The 19,122-nt window shown below is 41.7% G+C and overlaps 2 protein-coding genes and 5 non-coding genes across 7 annotated transcripts; all 7 read left to right on the top strand.

The window, feature by feature from the left end:
• The first annotated feature begins 36 nt into the window (after nucleotides 1–36).
• LOC115208043 (60S acidic ribosomal protein P0) lies at nucleotides 37–5,399 on the top strand. The gene is made up of 8 exons (XM_029775768.1): nucleotides 37–163; nucleotides 684–790; nucleotides 2,236–2,411; nucleotides 2,825–2,912; nucleotides 3,359–3,505; nucleotides 3,932–4,117; nucleotides 4,579–4,719; nucleotides 5,160–5,399. Exons 2-8 carry the CDS (start codon nucleotides 737–739, stop codon nucleotides 5,313–5,315), a joined length of 948 nt encoding a protein of 315 aa, XP_029631628.1. The 5' UTR covers nucleotides 37–163; nucleotides 684–736; the 3' UTR covers nucleotides 5,316–5,399.
• LOC115147934 (small nucleolar RNA SNORA63) lies at nucleotides 2,623–2,751 on the top strand. Its single transcript, XR_003866517.1, has one exon. It is a non-coding gene; the product is annotated as a small nucleolar RNA SNORA63 (small nucleolar RNA).
• On the top strand, nucleotides 3,108–3,236 carry LOC115147937 (small nucleolar RNA SNORA63). Its single transcript, XR_003866520.1, has one exon. It is a non-coding gene; the product is annotated as a small nucleolar RNA SNORA63 (small nucleolar RNA).
• Nucleotides 3,626–3,775, top strand: LOC115147930 (small nucleolar RNA SNORD15). Its single transcript, XR_003866514.1, has one exon. It is a non-coding gene; the product is annotated as a small nucleolar RNA SNORD15 (small nucleolar RNA).
• On the top strand, nucleotides 4,375–4,503 carry LOC115147933 (small nucleolar RNA SNORA63). Its single transcript, XR_003866516.1, has one exon. It is a non-coding gene; the product is annotated as a small nucleolar RNA SNORA63 (small nucleolar RNA).
• Nucleotides 4,951–5,079, top strand: LOC115147936 (small nucleolar RNA SNORA63). The gene has a single exon (XR_003866519.1). It is a non-coding gene; the product is annotated as a small nucleolar RNA SNORA63 (small nucleolar RNA).
• A 4,965-nt stretch (nucleotides 5,400–10,364) lies between the features above and the next one.
• On the top strand, nucleotides 10,365–16,864 carry LOC115208041 (golgin subfamily A member 7). Its single transcript, XM_029775765.1, has 6 exons — nucleotides 10,365–10,802; nucleotides 11,159–11,284; nucleotides 12,540–12,692; nucleotides 13,175–13,276; nucleotides 13,454–13,513; nucleotides 13,830–16,864. Exons 1-5 carry the CDS (start codon nucleotides 10,794–10,796, stop codon nucleotides 13,499–13,501), a joined length of 438 nt encoding a protein of 145 aa, XP_029631625.1. The 5' UTR covers nucleotides 10,365–10,793; the 3' UTR covers nucleotides 13,502–13,513; nucleotides 13,830–16,864.
• The last annotated feature ends 2,258 nt before the right edge of the window (nucleotides 16,865–19,122 follow it).

The raw sequence follows: 19,122 nt of genomic DNA, 5'->3' as shown, positions 1-19,122 counted from the left end.
CGACTGCACCCACGGATAGCAACCGACAAAAAGATTGAGACAGTTGGCCAATCATGTCTGTGGACCATAGTAGTCGTAGTGGATTGTGATTGGCTGTTTGTGCTGTATATTGCTTGTGCGCTTCCTATGTGGTTCTCTTTCTTTCACGCGGCCTTGGTAACAGGTAAGGAATTGAATGGCCTTGACTCTTTATGTAGGATTACACCTTAAAATGTATTTCGCTGTATTATTTGATTAAATATTTGATTACGTTAAGCTACATTACTGTAGTAATGTCAAAAGATCAATAGGATGACTTATTATTTAAATGTTTTTCGTCTGTGCGGCCTATTCGGCTCACTCGCTGTGTGGGTTACCGCCATGTGCTACCACTATTTCCGTGAAATTTTAATTAGCTAAACTTGCTTGTAAACCATAATGGTACAATATTTTCACCATAAAGCCACTTCCAATAACTAGTTATCTAGCTATAGATATGTTTGTAGCCTAGGTTTATGCATTTGCTACGTCAGCTAGCCACTAGTTAAAGCTAGTCCTATTTTGCAGTGTATTAGCGTTAGCTAGGTGAGTAGTGACTGCCAGTTTATCTAGATGGCTACTAGCGAGGTTGGCGCTTACTGTGATTGTAACTTTAAGTTAGTTGTGAACCTGCTACCTGTCTGACATAGTTTTATTTTCCATAGAAAATCTTGTCTTTAAACCAGCTGTTTAAGCGATCCTTCGAAGCACTGCAAAGATGCCGAGGGAAGACAGGACCACGTGGAAGTCCAACTATTTTATGAAAATCATCGTACGTTGAAACAATTGACCACTTTTGATGCACGAAAGTATATCAACTATGGAACGCCGTTTGGGTCTTTGCGTGTCAAAAAAGATACACGTCAAATAAGCTTGTTGACCAATCAGGACCTGTATGACTGCACGTCACATAATAATTTAACGCATTCATAATTATTTTACGGTACTATTACACATTGATTACACTCTTAAGTCACAAGGATTAATCGATACGTATGCTGTGATGCAGTTGTCTCGCGCATCTACAGTGCTGGTCATAAAAAAAGCTAGCTAGCTCATGGATGCCAATAATGTTTTTCCCCAAACATAGCAAAACGACATCTGCTTCAGTAGCTATAGTTAACTAGCTAACTATATAGCTAGGTGTCAACTAAAATAACCATCATTTCTAAGACAGTATTTGATTAATGTGTCCTACTCATCTATTTGAAGCTAGCCACAATAGTGGAATTTGCGTTTAGCCTTCAAAATAAAAGTTTGACATTGGTGCAAATTAATACACATAGTAGAATTATGCCATAATTGAATAGATCATGTTAAACAAGATTGGAATGTTATAGAAAATCAACAAAGGACAAATCTGGAGTCACGCTGATGTATTATACTTTAGAATTACATTGGGGACATACTTATTTCACTCTACAGCCTTACCTATGGATTGTGGCTCAATGACATGGTATCAGTCTACTCGGTGACACCCAGAGAACATTAGTGTGGTAGCTCTTATTGTGGGAATCTGAAACAACTGAATTGAGCCACATTTATTGTCAACCTATGTGTATTGAATACTATTCCAGAGGAAAAACAATACTGCGTGGATGTTTTGGAGTCTAACTGAGGATGTTGGGGGGGGGGGGGGGGATCTTAGTTATTGAGTAGACTGAAACACCACTTCGTGATCCCAATCCTTACCTAAAGCTGTGCAGTGCAATATGAATGTCAATACACATAATAGGCTGACTGTTGAAGGGATTTCAGTCCTGTGACCAAGCTAAAGCTAGCTAGCTACCCCAGAAATTGTTGTCCAACACATTGTACAATAGAACTGTTATTTGACATGTCTAACTAAAAGCTTATTTAACATGTCAAACAGTGTTTTGACACGCATCTTTTTTGACACGCAAATACCCAAACGGCGTCCCATAATAAGCCAGTTTATGATTGACCATGTACGAAGCAGGATAAGTTACAGTGCAGCTTGTTCAGTACTGCTCTGTCGTTCCCCCTGCACACAGAAACCTGTCTCCTCGCTATCCCGGTCTGCTGCCATCCCACGGCTGACGGGGACGCATGGTCTCAGACACTTTTGTACAGATGTTGTAACCAAATGAATAAAGCTTTTGCAGTCTTGTTGTCCCATGGTAGTGGGTTTACATTTCCTCAAGCAGTGAATTTTAGAAGTAGTTGTTGGTCTCACTTTTGCTTTTCTCTTTGCAGCAATTGCTGGATGACTATCCCAAATGTTTCATTGTCGGCGCCGACAATGTCGGCTCCAAGCAGATGCAGGCCATCCGTCTGTCCTTGCGTGGGAAGGCTGTGGTGCTCATGGGTAAAAACACCATGATGCGCAAAGCCATCCGCGGCCACCTGGAGAACAACCCCGCCCTGGAGAAGTAAGTTCACAGCCAACACGTTTTGGCCTAAGAGGCTTACGTCCATGGTCGCATTCACTAGGAAGTCAAAGGGACGGCCTGAATTTGGCCAACAAGTTGTTTGTTATCAATATAGGTTGCGAAATGTTTTGCTACTGTGTGCATTCGTGAACACGACCCAGTTATCAAAGGCTTAAATGCAGCTATCAAGCCCACGGATTGGCTATTTATAAAGCAGGATAAGTTACAGTGCAGCTAGTGCAGTACTGCTCTGTCGTTCCCCCTGCACACAGAAACCTGTCTCCTACTATCCCTGTCTGTCTGCATCCCACAGCTGGCAGGGACGCTTGGTCTCAGACAAGTGTTGTCTCAGTCTTGTTAATCATGTATCCGTTGGGGTTGGATTGAGATGTTAAGTGTTGCCGTCTTCACAGGTTGCTGCCTCACATCAAAGGAAATGTGGGCTTTGTCTTCACCAAGGAGGACCTGGCTGAGATCAGGGACATGCTGCTGGCCAACAAGGTGACTGCGGTGTTGGGTGCTCTAGTCTAGCGGGGAATTGTCAAGTTTTGTCCCAAATGGCACTCTTGTAGCGCACTACTTTTGACCAGGGCCCTATATAGGGTGCCATTTGGACCAAATAGGATATTATTTAGTAATAGTGTAACCCTCAATGTACAATCAACATTTTGGATAATGCTTAAAGATGAGATGGCGACGCAGGATAAGTTACAGTGCAGCTTGTTAAGTGCTACTCTGTCGTTCCCCCTGCACACATCAACTAGTTTCCTACTATCCCTGTCTGTCTACATCCCACGGCTGACGGGGACGCTTGGTCTCAGACACTCTGTCCTGTGGATTTTGCTTGGTCTCGTGGGCTGTCATTTGGCATGCGTCCATGGACTTGGCATTTTTGTTTGAATGGGAGCCATAGCTTGATTGTTCACCTCCAAACCTCTGCCCCTCAGGTGCCGGCTGCTGCCCGTGCCGGCGCTATTGCCCCCTGTGACGTGACTGTGCCAGCCCAGAACACTGGGCTGGGTCCTGAGAAGACTTCCTTCTTCCAGGCCCTGGGCATCACCACCAAGATCTCCAGAGGAACTATTGAAATATTGGTGAGTGTGGCAACTGTAGTCTTAGTCCTCAGACAGTATCTCAGCCAGTCTATGCTTATTGGGCTCTACTATAAACTAGTGGGATGGTGGTGTTGCGTTCAGTCATCAAAATAAGAGCTTCTTCAGTGATGAGACGATGACGAGTCGGAATGGGACACGGTCTGTCTCTGGGGGTCACTGGGTCGGGGTCACGTTCTGTGGCTCTGGTTTCAGGTCCCCAGAGCAGTGTGTCTTTTCACTTGAAGACATCGAGGCATTTGTCTGAGAAGGGTTTCTTCTTGATTTGATCAAATATGTTGCTGGGCTATGTGTGTGTAATGCACTGTTTCCGGTAGGGAATGTATCTAATTTATTCTCCAAAAAACAATGTAAATGTGTTTCTGAAAATGAAACACTAGACTCTGACTGCTTCACTTCTCCCTACAGAGCGACGTGATGCTCATCAAGCCTGGAGACAAGGTGGGAGCCAGCGAGGCCACGCTCCTCAACATGTTGAACATCTCTCCCTTCTCCTTCGGTCTGCTCATCCAGCAGGTGTATGACAATGGTAGTGTCTACAGCCCTGAGGTGCTCGACATTACTGAGGATGCTCTGCACGCCAGGTTCCTGGAGGTGAGGAAGCATATACACAATGCCTTGTAATGCCACTTTGGGTCCATAATCCAAAACCCGTTGTATTATTGGTGCCTTGGGTAGCAAATGGACTGAGGTGTAGAGCTGTGTCCTATTAGGTCATTATTGGTTCCCTTTCCTCCATAGTCTTCCATCCATATCTAAAGTTCTGAAAATGAGTGACGCTGAACCATTGGAAGAGGAATGCAACAGAAGCTGTTAAATTCAAGACATTTTTTCCCCTTTTGGCTTTGAGGTAGCAGGATAAGTTACAGTGCAGCTTGTTAAGTGCTGCTCTGTCGTTCCCCCTGCACACATCAACTAGTTTCCTACTATCCCTGTCTGTCTGCATCCCACGGCTGGCAGGGACGCTTGGTCTCAGACAAATCTAAATGTGTCGAACCAGACTTGCGTGAAGTGCTGTAAGTTGCTGTCATACCTGACAACTTTGTTTCTTTCAGGGTGTCCGTAACATAGCCAGTGTGTGTCTGGAGATCGGATACCCCACTCTGGCCTCTGTCCCTCACACCATCATCAACGGATACAAGAGGGTCCTGGCAGTCGCCGTGGAGACTGACTACTCCTTCCCCCTGGCAGACAAGGTATGTCGTCCCACCCACATTTGGACCACATGGTATTGAAATGGATGACGGACCAAATACTGGCCCAGTCCACAAACAGCTGCTGTAGGGCTGAAATCATTTTATAAGTAATATGGTTGTAGCTCCACTTTGCCCTCCAGGCTAAGGAATGTTCACCACATCACTTATGCCTATCAAATCCTTTGTTCTAACGTTTACATGGGGAATAGGGGCCACCGTTTTCAGTCCCAGCTGCAGGATAAGTTACAGTGCAGCTTGTTAAGTGCTACTCTGTCGTTCCCCCTGCGCACATCAACTAGTTTCCTACTATCCCTGTCTGTCTGCATCCCACGGCAGGCAGGGACGCTTGGTCTCTGACACTAGGTTGCCGTCGGCATGTTTTAGCCATAACTTTCTACATTTTTAGTTCACATTGCTTCTCTACCCCCTTTTACTCCCAGGTGAAGGCCTACCTGGCTGACCCCACTGCCTTCGCTGTAGCTGCTCCCGTGGCTGCAGCAGAGACTGCCGCTGCCCCAGCCGCTGCTAAAGAAGAGGCCAAGGAGGAGTCTGAGGAGGGCTCGGACGACGACATGGGCTTTGGCCTGTTTGATTAGACGGCAGTAAACTCCACTCCTATGGTTGCTGACCAAATTCAAGAAGATCATTGAATTTTAAATAAAATCTAGAAAATGAATTCACATTTGTGTGTATGTTTTACCAAGTGGCTAAGTGTAAAATCAGGTTCTTGGGCCACAATCTGATTGGTGTGGCTGGCACACCTGAATGAGAAAGTTCTTGTCAAGTTTAAGTCCGACACCATGTATTGTAAAACCTGTAGTCGTGAACTAGCTGCTTACCTAATTAGTCTTGTGGGCTGGAGGATGTCAGTGTTCCCAATCAGATTTATATGGGTACAGAAATAAAACCTGTAGTGGCTGTGGGTAGTTGTATGATCAGTTCTCATCTTTCTGAACATGTCTTGCACAGGTTGAGAAATGACCTCAAATATTTGGTGTATGGTACAGTATTTGACCTGAGGCAGCATATGATGCGGTGTCTGCCGGAAGTAGTAAATTAAAAAGCTTGTCTGACATCTGAAGCCAGCAGGAAGGGGCCAGAGTTCCTGTTAAGAGGTACGGATTTGTTTCGGTACTGCACTTTGACTGATGCCTGTTCCAAAAACACATTTCCAAATGGAGAAGTCAGATTTGAATAGTCATGCCACTTTAGTCAGCACTTGTGCACAAAACATCTATTGAATTATTCAAATTGTCCCTGTGGCCGAATCTAAATATTCAATTCATAGGCCATGGGAAATATGTTACCAAAGCAGGTGGAACCGACAAAGGGTAATAAGAAATGAACTTTAAAAGGATGTAGACATTTTAACTGTTATGGGCTCTGTATAGTGAAACAATGTGCAACTAGTTGAAGTGTAAGGAAATCAGATTAAATACAACTTGTTTCCTTGTTCTATGGTCATACATTTGCCAGGAGGTTAGGAAGTGCAGCTGGGTCAGTTGTTCAGGTATTCTGCTACTGTACTCAGTTTAGGGCTAAATAGTCTGTTTGCTGTTTATGATTCTTTCCAGTGTTTCAAGTAATCTCTTTAGTTTCCCATGATTTGGTTGGGTCTAGTTGTGTTGCTGTCCTGGGGCTCTGTGGGGTCTGTTTGAAAAGTCAACTGGTATGGGGACCAAAGGGATTTTTCTCAAGGTTCATGTCTGTAGGTGAGAGCTTAATGAAAGTTTTGAGTCTCATAGGTGGTTGTAGGATATGTTTCTGGATTTTGATAATTAGCAGATTGTATTTCTGCTCTGCATGCTGTACACTGAGGATGTTTTTGCAGAGCCTCAATTTTGTGAATTATTGTGGAGTGGACCCCAGACCTCACAACATACAGGGCAATGGGTTATGTTACTGATTCAAGTAATTTTATGTTCATTTTGATGCTCTGGCCTTTTCTCAGATTGTTCACAGCTTTGGGGAAGTTACCTGTGGTGCTGAGGTAGTTAACGTTTTTTGTGTGCTCTAGGGCAACGGTGTCTAAGTGGAATTTGTACATATATGTGTTGCTGTAGGCACTTTGTTAGGGACAGAAGCGCCAGATGAGAAATCTAAACATTTGACTTGAGTCCGGTAGGGTGAGTGCTGCAGACTATTCACTCGCCAGTTAACTGATTTATGTTGAGGGTGGGACTCGAGCTACATCCCGGGTTCACCCCCAGGCCCAGAGGAAGTACTTTGTTGTGGCAATTATAAGCGCACTTTCGATTTTGTCATGTTTCCCCCCCAAACACTGCTTGCCATCTATTTATATAGCAGACCGTCATGCCAAATTGAGTAACGCGTTTTTGAAAACCCACTGCAGTAATTTGCTAAAAAGCCAATTTGACATTATCTCGGGACATTGTTTTCACTGAGGTAATGATAATGCTGCGGAACATCAAATGTCTGCCATGTTTTTGGATCATGTCGTCGCTGCCCCTAGTGCGCATGTGATGTCCACGGAGTCTTTATTTTCTTCCAAACGAGGTTAAACCACGATAGTTTTCATCTACGGGTGTGTTCTAGCCTACAAACATCAGCCTCCTTGGTCAACCGCATGAGAACGCTGATTAGGAGAGATTGTGTGCGGTCAAAAAGCAGGAGTTTGCGGTGAAGGCAAGGACCAAAAAAAATGGGGCGAGCATGCATGCTGTAATTGTTGATGTAAATGTGGCCCAACCTTTCTATCAATAGGATAATCTAACTAATTAGACGGGCATGTCAGTCTAAGCTTCGTCAAACCAGATTTCCATTGTTTTAGTTTGCGTCTCATCGATCGTTAAGCACCTGGGAAAGTCATAAACATGTTCAAGTCATGTGTGGAAGCAACATTTTATTTATAATTGGAAACTAACCTAAATTAGCTAAAATATATGCATTTTTGTGAAAGGAAACAAACATTTACCAAATATAAATGTATAGAGTATAAACTGCACTAGGATATATACATAGGCCTACACCAATCACCTCTCTCTTATCCCTTCCCAGTCCTTGCAGGTATCTCACATGTTACAATCCAAGCAAAGTATATATTCTGAGTTCAATATGCAAAATTTACTGCGTTTCAGACTTTATGGGACAAATAGCAGATGTAAGGGTGTAAATTCAATCATTAGTTATGCTTTTAAACGGACACTAGATCGGGTAGTTCAATTAAATGTTTTGGTCGTTTTTTGATAACCCTTGTGTTCAACTCCAATGAATGCACAATCAAAAGTTCTGAACATAAAATGGGGACATTACATCTTTCACCCCTGAGCCATTCGTGCAAATGACATTTTCTGTGAAATACCATTTCAACAGTTTTAGTCACCAATAGGCCTACAATAGATAATGATAAGCTCATAGCTTAGTTATTTTAATGAACTTTTTTTTTTTAAATACACATTTCAAAACTATTTGAAGTGTTCCATATAAATAATAGTAGATGGTAAATATTTTCTACACAGTATTTGACTATAGCTTGCAGTTCCTCCCACCCCACGAGGTATTGAAGGCCCCTCACCCGACGCCTCGAATCCAGTATGGAGCGGACGGAATACGCCGGGGCCCCCTCAATGTCCAGAGGGGGCGGAGGAACCTCCCGCACCTCAGACTCCTGGAGCGGGCCAGCCACCACCGTCCTGAGGAGTGACACATGGAACGAGGGGTTAATACGGTAATCGGGTGGAAGTTGTAACCTGTAACTAACCTCGTTCAGTCTCCCCAGGACTTTAAATGGCCCCACAAACCGCGGCCCCAGCTTCCGGCAGGGCAGGCGGAAGTGCAGGTTTCGGGTCGAGAGCCAGACCCGGTCCCCTGGTGCGAACACCGGGGTCTCACTGCGGTGACGGTCTGCGCTGGTTTTCTGGCGCAGCACGGCCCGCTGAAGGTGAACATGAGCGGCGTCCCATGTCTCCTCCGCGCGCCTGAACCAGTCGTCCACAGCAGGGGCGCCAGAACCGGCTGGTAACCCAGTACACACTGGAAGGGGGAGAGGTTAGTGGAGGAGTGGCGGAGCGAGTTCTGGGCAATCTCTGCCCAGGGCACGAGCGCCGCCCACTCCCCCGGCCGGTCCTGGCAGTAAGACCTCAGAAGCCTACCCACATCCTGGTTAACTCTCCACCTGCCCGTTACTCTCGGGGTGGAAACCCAAGGTAAGGCTGATCGAGACCCCCAAACGTTCCATGAACGCCCTGGGGACCCCGATCAAACACTATATCCTCAGGTACCCCGTAGTGCCGGTTGACGTGCGTAAACAAGGCCTCCGCAGTCTGTAGGGCCGTAGGGAGACCGGGCAGAGGAAGACGCCAGGACTTAGAGAAACGATCCACAACAACCAGGATCGTGGTGTTTCCCTGTGATAGGGGGAGATCGGTCAGGAAATCGATCAACAGGTGTGACCATGGCCGTTGTGGAACGGGTAAGGGGTGTAGCTTACCTCTGGGCAGGTGCCTAGGAGCCTTACACTGGGCGCACACCGAGCAGGAGGAAACATAAACCCTCATGTCCTTAGCCAAGGTGGGCCACCAGTACTTCCCACTCAGACAGCGCACCGTCCGACCGATCCCAGGATGACCAGAGGAGGGTGACGTGTGGGCCCAATAGATCAGCCGGTCACGGACAGCAGACGGAACGTACAGACGCCCAGCGGGACACTGGAGGGGAGCAGGCTCTGCACGCAACGCCTGCTCAATGTCCGCGTCCAGCTCCCACACTACCGGCGCCACCAGGCAGAAGGCCGGGAGTATGGGGGAGGGATCCATGGGCCGCTGTCAGGAGAATTTTCAATCCCAATGATAATAACTAACAATCAATAAGCTTTGACTAATCCCCAAGGTTTGTAAGACACCCTGGTTAAGAATAATTAGGCAAAGACTCAGCTTATGCAATAGGTTTGCACAGTTTATTCAGAGAACGTTCGAGCTGTGTGCCAGCAGTTCAAACAGACAGCTCGGTGCATTCAACATGTCAATACCTCTCACAAATACAAGTATTGATGAAGTTAATCTCTCCTCCACTTTGAGCCAGGAGAGATTGACATGCATATTATTCATGTTAGCTCTCTGTATACATCCAAGGGTCAGCCGTGCTGCCCTGTTCTGAGCCAATTGCAAAAGTCCCTCTTGGTGGCACCTGATTTATAGTCAGGTGTGACAAAACTAGGACCTGTATGATATGCTTTGTTGATAGTGCTGTTTAGAAGGTAGAGTAGGGATTTATTATGGACAGACTTCTCCCCATTTTACCTGCTGTTGTATCAATATGTTTTTCTCCTGAGTAGAATGGACCACCCTTTTACTGTGACACAACATACAAGCAATTATGTACTGTGCAATAAATGTACGCAAAGAATAAAAAACTTTGTTGACCATTTAGGCTTGGAAAAATAAACAAATAAATTACATATCTTATTTAAATACTTTAAATCATTCTTTGTATGATAAGTAGTATCAAATATCGATAATGATGCACATTTCTTATTTTCGCCCTAATTATTCTTTTTGAAAGTATATAGGAAAAGACTCTTATTCTGAAGGATTCCAAAAATCTGTGACCCGGAAGTGCGTAGTTATTGTTGCCCGCTTCACAACGGTGTCATGCAGCGTTCAAAACAACTGGAAACTTTTAAAAATACTGGTCAAATCATGACGTCAGTGTTCTTCAGGTCGGAAAGTCGGAGTTTATGCCGCGTTCAAACCAACTGGGAGTTCGGAACTCGGTCCCGAAAATATCAGACTTCCGAGCTTTCAAAACAACTGGGAACTCGGAAGAAGAACAAAAAAATATTTGAACGGTTATCGAACTCGGAATTCCAACTTGTGAACTCGGGCCTTTTTCTTGAGCTCCGACTTTCCGACCTGAAAATCCCTGACGTCATGATTTAACCGCGTATTTTTTCGAGTTCCCAGTTGTTTTGAACGCGGCAACAAGAAAGAAGCCCTTGTTCCGGAGTTGGAATTCCGAGTTTAATGACCAGTCAGAGCTCGTTTTTCCTTAGTTTCCAGTTGGTTTGAACGCGGCAGTAGTGAGTTAGCTGGAAGAAGGAACACTCACAGTCCACTATGGCGGAGGTAAATTGCGTTCACATTTGTGTTTTAACTGTGTGTATTTAGACATTTACAACTATATTATAAGCCGTGTCTGACCAAATTAGATATCACCATTTGGTGGATGCCTGTACTGTGGTGCTTTGTCTACTAGCCTAGCAAACTAGGTACGTTAGCTAACGTTAGTTAGCTCTCTGCCTGTCCAGGGCCCTGTTTCCCAAAAACTTAAGGCCCATAGTCTGTCTGAAGCAGAGATATGTAACGTTAGCTAGCTTTTCCCATTAACTCAATAACTAGAATTCTGATGGATTCAAGTAATCCAATGAGATGTTTTTTCAAGTCATGCTTTCCTCACTTAATTCATGCTTTACCCCACCCAGACGCACAGCTTGCAGGAGCTGCAGCAACAAGCAGCCGTCGCCTCCAAAGTGTATGTCCAGAGGGACTACAACTCGGGTAAAATCTGCAAGTTCCAGACCAAGTTCCCCTCAGAGCTGGAGTCCAGGGTATGATAACGTACTAGCGCTGAGCGATTTGTGCTTTAATTTTTTGTGCTTTAATCGTTTTGGTTCGATTATAAACAAATGATCACGTTTTTTAGATTTTTTTTTAACATTAAGTTCACTATGCATTGTGGGTTGAATGCTGGAACACAGAATAAAACAATGAATAAGTCACATGATGGTATAGATGGCCCATTACTGCTTATTACCTATTAACCATCATTTATTCACAACTTTAAAGTATTTCAGTTTTGTATATTACATTTATTTTATAGAGCTGATGCCTATGCTGTCTGACTATTTTATAAATACTAGATAGTTAGTCCATATCTAATGTTAGCTAAATGTAGTAATTAATTAATTGGCTACATTTCTTTAAATGGACAATTCGGTGAACTGTCTTGTGCAAGTTTTGAATTGATACAATACCTGTTAACAAAGGTGTCGGCTGGAGATGGCATGCAGGAGCTTTGTGTGATGTCTACTTTTATGCTAATTAGCATTTTCAAATCTGAGAGTAAGTAGAGACAAATATATTGATTAATGTCACCTTGTCCAAGTGAGATTTACATGGTTATCAAAACGTCACGAAGCCTACACGAAACAAAGCCCTTATTTGAAGTGTTTCAAAAATACCCTATGGGGAAAAATGAATGGTGGAAAAACGAGTGGAACCACTTCCATATTTGACCACTAGGTTTTATGGGTATTATGCCACCTCCACTGTGGGGCTCTATATATCACCTGACAATCGCACTTCCTTCTCTCTTCGGTAGCAGGCTTAAAACAAACAGACCAGACAAGTAGATCCACAATGGATTATTGACCACATTTTATGCACTAAACTATAAAATATTAGGCTGTTGGAAACAGCAACTCCCTACTACATCACACAGTTCAGGCTGGATCTGATTTATCTCTACAGAAACTGATGTGTGCATTGAACTCACAGAAGGAAAAAAACAAATGAAATGGAATTAGAATAATTGAACCGATGCCGGTCAATTAGTTGTTTTTAAAAAATGGAAAAATACCTGAAATTCTGGTTAATCGCTCAGCACTTTAACACACACGCACACAGAGCTACTTAGAAATAAATTGGTTTCTTTAAGATTGCGTACAGTATTCACCCTTATTAGCACCTGAATTAGGCCCAATGTATGCAAACAACTAGCGACTCACCTGTTTCCTTTTCAAAGGTGTGAATTTGACCATACAGACCTTTTTACTGAGGGTTTGGTGGGAATTATTTTTTCAGGTTGGTAAGCAGCAGTTTGAGGAGACAATGCAGACGCTTAACAACCTTTACGCTGAGGCCGAGAAAATTGGTGGCAAGTCTTACCTGGAGGGCTGCTTGGCCTGCATGACAGCGTACACAATCTTCCTCTGTATGGAGACCCACTATGAGAAAGTAGGTCCCTAAGTCTTCTACTTTACTGACTTTATTGTCCCCGTAGGGACATTTTGTTGCAGTATCATGTACACGTTTAAATACAAAACAAATTGACAATACAACTTTCAGACGTTACATACCAATAAAAAGAGACTAGCCTGCTGGCCTTACTAGGCTGATTGGAACATTAGCCTGAGCTATTTAGGAGCAATATCACACCTGGCACAAATTGTCTAGTTAAGTTTTTTCCTGCCGAGGGAAAAACAACTAGACAATATATAGGCCAAGGGTTGGTATAATTTTCCAAATAAAAGCAATCTGGGTCCCACATGTCACCCTATGGGGCCTGGTCAAAAGTAGTGCACTTTTTAGGGAAAGGGGTGTCATTTGGGACTTAACCGATGTTGAATGACACGTGGACCAGTGGCCATATTGGGCGTAGTCTTTTTATGAGGCCAAGCCATGAATGGGTGAAGGGGTTTTCTTTTTTTTGTCTCTAGGTATTGAAGAAAATCGCTAGGTTCGTCAAGGAGCAGAATGAGAAGATCTACGCTCCTCTGGGACTGCTGCTGACAGACCCAATAGAGAGAGGTCTCAGGGTTGTATCCATTACTGTCTTGGAAGCTCACACAAACCGAGAGTACATCCCAAATTGCACTGGTCTGGTCAAAAGTAGTGCGCTATATAGGTTATAGGATGCCACACACTCAGACCTTTCTTGTGTACCCTTCTTTAATTTCTTGCTGGATTCCAGTTTCCTTAACTAACCCCCTCACCAGGTTGAAATCACCATTTTTGAGGACAGAAGTATTGGCTCCGGAAGATGAACCACACCAAAGGTGAGTGTTGTCAGGGAAATCATTCACCTCATTGAAATGAGCTTTCTTCTCAACCTGCACTCTTAACAGGGGATATCGATGGGAAAATGTACTAAGTTTCACAGCAACCTCACTAAAGTTTCTAACTAGAAAGGATGGAAGAATATTGACTTGTAGATGCTGTCAAATGACATGCCTTGATTCCTTCTGGTTAACGAGCAGCAATTATAAGAAATGTTATTTCACGATCACCGCTCTTGGCCTACAGCTATAAGCTATCAAGACTACCTTCACAGTATTCTTAATTTGACATTTGTTTGTTTTTGCTCTCATGCAGGATGGCCTATTTGACCTGGTGCATCCCAATTATCTCACCACACCCATCAATAATTCCTTCTGGATGTAGATAATTGTTTTTATTTATTTCACAAAAGGGATGGGCTATGTGTGTGCTAGTAATCTATATCCCGCTGAAACAAACACTCCCTGTTTGTACATGTTTATTGAGATTATTCATTTGAACATGTGAAAATGTCTTGTTCTAGTTAACCAAGACCACACCTTTAGTATGAATGGTGCTGTTTTGTTTTATATTGCCATTTTTAAACTCTTACTCATTAAAGGTGCATTGTGTAATATCTCCAAATACAAATAGCCTTTAAAGCTATAGTTCACCCACAGTTTTTAAACCTGTGTTTAATATACCCTCTTTGGTTCAACAAAATTACAACATTAGAAAGATGGTTCCTTACCTTGACAGTAGTCTACTGGCCAGGAGAAACTGTAATCCACGACAATACATTTGTCTACTAAGCCGCTGACACCAACTGGGTGATTCTCACGAAGCTGGCACTTGACTACAAGAAATAAACGTATTTTCCACCATAATTCCTCTAAGATTAGGATCTCTAGTTATCTATTTCATAATTACTGTTATGTTTATTTATCAGATATTATGCATTTCCACAACTACCAATGCAAACATTTTCATTACCGCAATAGTTTTCGAAGTCCCAAAAAAGTAATAAACCAATTTCTATATATTTTGTAACATTGCTCACCTAATGAAAAGGCCTGAGTTAAACACTGAAAACAAATATATTTAAAATAAAATTATTCATGTGTTTTGTACTTCATTACTGCAACACACAACCTTTTCTGAATCTTGTTTTTTGGTAATATTTAGTTGTTTTTATGTAAACCTATTTGGATAAAGAGCAAAAGGCACACTATCAGATGAAGCGAAAATTACTAGTATACATTTAACTTTTTGTAATATTTCCTAAATATTGTTTTATTACGGTAATGATAAGTTGGATCCGGAGATGAGAATACATGTTTTGGTAATGTGTGTTGCATAGTTTGCAGTTTAAAAACTGTACTGAGCTCTGTTACATTCATCATCAAAATGTGTCATTTGTCAGTTCCAAATGATTTGGGTAATATGAAAATCGCTGGTCTTAATACAATTGACTAAAATCCCTTAGTTTAGCAATTTAGCATGTATTTTCAGTAGTGAACGTGGACTTAAGCATAAAACTGTGATTTTTTTTCTCAGGTAATATTGGTGTATTAGGATGTGGATATGTGTGGTTCTAAGGTATTTTAGATGGGGTTTCTAAATTGACTGGCATCTTATTGGCAAATGGCATAACATGATATGCCTATAAAGTATCTAAATATGTGGGATATTTACCAAAAAGAGAGGTAAAACGGGTACACATGTCAAAATGGGGGATATCCTGTAAGTGGCGGGGCTGCTCTTTGTTGAAACAAACTCCAGATTGTGGCTTTAAGTAAATTAAATGGTGTTTACACCCATAATTCTTTGATCCTACTTAGTTGAATAACTGATGTTTTACCAAAAATCTATACAATATGTGTAATCTGTAGTCCTAGTAAATAATTAGTTGCCACCACAGCACACCCATTGACTATACATTAAAATGAGGTTATTATCGTTACCCGAAATTAAGGTTCTCATTAACGAAAGACCTAAAAGTGATGCCGTAATGAGAGGCACTTAGCTCAGTCTGCTGTCTCCTATTGATTGCAAACAATTGACCACTTGACCATTTGAGCTTTTTTCTCATTTTGGTAATGAGGTCGTCAAGTGTTGTAAAGGGGAGAATAAGATCCTCATTCAAAAGACATAAATAAAGATTAAATTAACTTGTTCATGTAAGGACTACTTCTCTAGATGATGCATCATGGGTGAATAAAACTTTATTAAAAAATGAATATAGTTTTTACGTAATAAATATTATAGTTTAATGTAAACTTCAACTAGTACAGAATTTTTATGATTTATCCTCAAACTACAGAAACATTGGGTTTATTCAAATGAGTTAGGTTTTTCTAGTATTAGTAGTACCATTTTGTAAAATTACCCAATTTTATTCCGGATGCATTTTGGTAATGAGAATTTGGGGTGAAAATGTAAGGCACTATGCCATAAACTAAGCATCTTAGAATTCAGAATGATTGTTGCAGATGCATCATGGTTTTATAACTCAATTTGTTACTGCCATGGTTAAAACTAGTTTCATGAGAATCACCCAACTGCTAACTTGAGCATTAATGACCAAAAACAATGAGAGGGGAATGGGGCACCGCTAGCGCATTCCAACTTGTGGATTTTTGTTCTTGGAGGTTGCAAACTTAAAACAGTAACAACATTTCAATCCTGCTAAGTTTCTGGTTTATGATTTAATTATTTCCGGTATTACTAAATTGTACTCCTCAAAAACCAACAAAGTTCATGATAAAATCTGACATACTGCACCTTTTATTCAGCCTGTCATTTTGTATGCAATTTTCATGAAGAGAACTAATTGAGTTGGTGTGGGTGCACTTTTGGTCACCTTAGACGCGGGCTATTCAATATGAACTTGTTTCGTATGCGTCATGTTGTGTGGGTCTGCATAGTATTATGAAGATGTTTGTTCTGAAGTGACTGTTAACCACAGTGTTTTAAGCACACAAGTTACCTGTTATTGCCAATATGAATCATGTTTTCACATTGGCTAGTTTAATTTATGAATGTGTAAGAAAAGGTTAAAAATCACTTACCTAGATCGGACCTCAACATTGCCACTGCTTAGCTTGACTTAATGTGAGTTGACAGGAATTGGGACTCCAACCCCGACTGTGGTTTAACATAATTCTGAAGAGTTTTTAGACTACCCCATATCCTTGATGTTGTCCAATTATGTGTAAATAATTATTGACCACAACACAAAATCACCACAGAAACCTTAAGCATGCTTTGACTCTCAATGGTGTATACGACTGCGTGTTAATTCCTAATTATTGTTTGTTTGTTATTATATATGTACTGTATCTATTAATAAACTATTTTCTTGAAAAATATGAAAAGCCATACTCAATTAAATATAGCATACATCATATTGCATACATTTTTGTTTTTACTAGATCACCTGTGATGGTAGCAAGCTAGACAAAAATGGCAAATGAGTCCTTACCATTTTCAATAGCAGTTAACAATATTCTGCAGTCAAGGGCATAATCGTTCATTAGCAATATAATGAAATGCAGTTTATGGATGCATTCTGCGCCTGCTCATAAGGGGGCGCATTTACACAGATGGAACCAACAATAATTATTTGGAAAGGGCTGGCTACGTTTTCTGTTATTTAAGCGTTGGCTGCATATGGTTGGTTGTGGTGTTGGGTGTCTGTTGTGTTCATAGGTTGTAATGCTTTAACCATGTACATTTCTCTCAGACAAGGTGACTTGGGGAAAAAAACGTGTTATATTTTTTGTAATTTTTACCCCCTTTTTCTCCCCAATTTCGTGATTACGATATTGTCTCATCGCTGCAACTCCCCGACGGGCTCGGGGGAGGCGAAGGTCGACCCGCTCGCTTAACCCGGAAGCCAGCTGCACCAATTTGTCGGAGGAAACACCGTTCAACTGACAACTGAAGTCGTCCTGCAGGCAGTTGGCCTGCTGCTATGAGTCGCTAGAGCACATTAAGAGCACATTAAGCCAAGTAAATCCCCCCCTCCCCCAAATTTGATGTCATTGTATGTGAAATTGTCAATATTAATATTCTTTGAAATTAATAAATCATGTAACTCCTCCCAGAAAGTGGTAATATGATCACAGGAAAATAAAATATGTTCAGTAGTTTCATTGTCATTCCCACAAAATGTTATCATTACGCTCTAAATTGAATTTCAATCTTAAAAATGTATTTGACGGATAACTATAATTTAGAATTTTTAAATGGTTCACTTTGGCCTTGGGTAATATAGAGAAAGTCAAATATTTTGTTCTTATTTTCTTGGTTACAGATACATAAAACATTTGACAGTTTCTTTAACTGTTCTGGGAAGAATTATTTGGAAATAACTTGTCTGACGTGTATTGTTACACATCTTATCCTGCAAACGACAGCCATTTATGTATAAAGACTCATCTGAATGTAATAATATCCCTTTCATCAGCAGTACAAGACTAGAAGGAATAACATCTATGACTACAATATTGCTTGGGGCGATAAGGAAAGTAATGTTTTATCTTAAACATTATACCTGAGGATATTACAACTTTCATCTAAAAGATTTGGTCTTTTACAGATATTTTTGTTAATCCATTCTTACATCTCTTAGCTCTCGAGTGGTGCAGCGGTCTGAGGCACTGCATCTCAGTAGTAGATGCATCACTACAGACCCTGGTTCCATAACGGGCTGTATTACAACCTATGATCGGGAGTCCCACAGGGTGGCACACAATTGGCCCAGCGTCGTCCGGGTTAGGGGAGGATTTGGCCGGGGTAGGGGGGTTTGGCCGGGGTAGGCCGTCATTGTAAAATAATAATTTGTTCTTAACTGACTTGCCTAGTTAAATAAAAAAGGAGAATGGTCTTGTTACGCTACAGAATACACCTATTATTCCATATCGGTGTGTTATGTGGAGTGAAGTTGTGTTTATATGCCGATTTCCTATATAATAACACTTGTTGGTGAAGTGCAGAAAGTTTCACAGGTAATTTGTTAATATTAAAGTCACATCTAAGCAAGAAATCTATTCTAATCTTTTTAAAGATGGAAGCAGGGACACTGAACCACAGGCCATCCATATCACAGAGAAAATGTATTTATTTATTGATTTAACCTTTTATTTAACTATGCAAGTCAGTTAAGAACAAATTCTTATTTTCAATGACGGACTACCAAAAGGCAAAGGCCTCCAGTGGGGACAGGGGCTGGGATTAAAAATAAATTATAAATATAGGACAAAACACCACTACATAAAGAGAGACCTAAGACAACAGAGCAAGGCACGACGAGCGGATAAGAGGCAATCCGTCATTTCGATTAAGACATTAATGAGCGAGCTAGGATGGACGTTGTCAACTATTTGTTCAGCATTTTTTTTAAATGTACAGCGACAGAATTCAAAACATGGGCCGTTCTTACAGTGTTCCCCCATTACACCAAGTCAGAACTGTAGGATAAATAACTGGACCATATAAGCAGACAGTGAAAGCTCTTACGATATTTGATGATTACATTTCTCTAAAACAGCCTATAGGCTACATGTGCACGTGCACCACCAAGTAAGAACAGTAGGCGAAATTAAGAGGGGTAAATGAACCAAAT

Source organism: Salmo trutta, chromosome 14 (assembly GCF_901001165.1).
Source record: "Salmo trutta chromosome 14, fSalTru1.1, whole genome shotgun sequence".
Lineage (NCBI taxonomy): Eukaryota > Metazoa > Chordata > Actinopteri > Salmoniformes > Salmonidae > Salmo > Salmo trutta.
This window is presented reverse-complemented; position numbering and strand designations above follow the sequence as displayed.

Bases quoted from the DNA above. Each gene is read 5' to 3' on its own strand.
- LOC115208043 (XM_029775768.1), top strand. From the start codon at position 737: ATGCCGAGGGAAGACAGGACCACGTGGAAGTCCAACTATTTTATGAAA. The intron at 791-2,235 runs GTACGTTGAAAC...TTCTCTTTGCAG, and splicing joins ACTATTTTATGAAAATCATC to CAATTGCTGGATGACTATCC. The intron at 2,412-2,824 runs GTAAGTTCACAG...CCGTCTTCACAG, and splicing joins AACAACCCCGCCCTGGAGAA to GTTGCTGCCTCACATCAAAG.
- LOC115208041 (XM_029775765.1), top strand. The intron at 12,693-13,174 runs GTAGGTCCCTAA...TTTTGTCTCTAG, and splicing joins TGGAGACCCACTATGAGAAA to GTATTGAAGAAAATCGCTAG. The intron at 13,277-13,453 runs GTATCCATTACT...CCCCCTCACCAG, and splicing joins TAGAGAGAGGTCTCAGGGTT to GTTGAAATCACCATTTTTGA.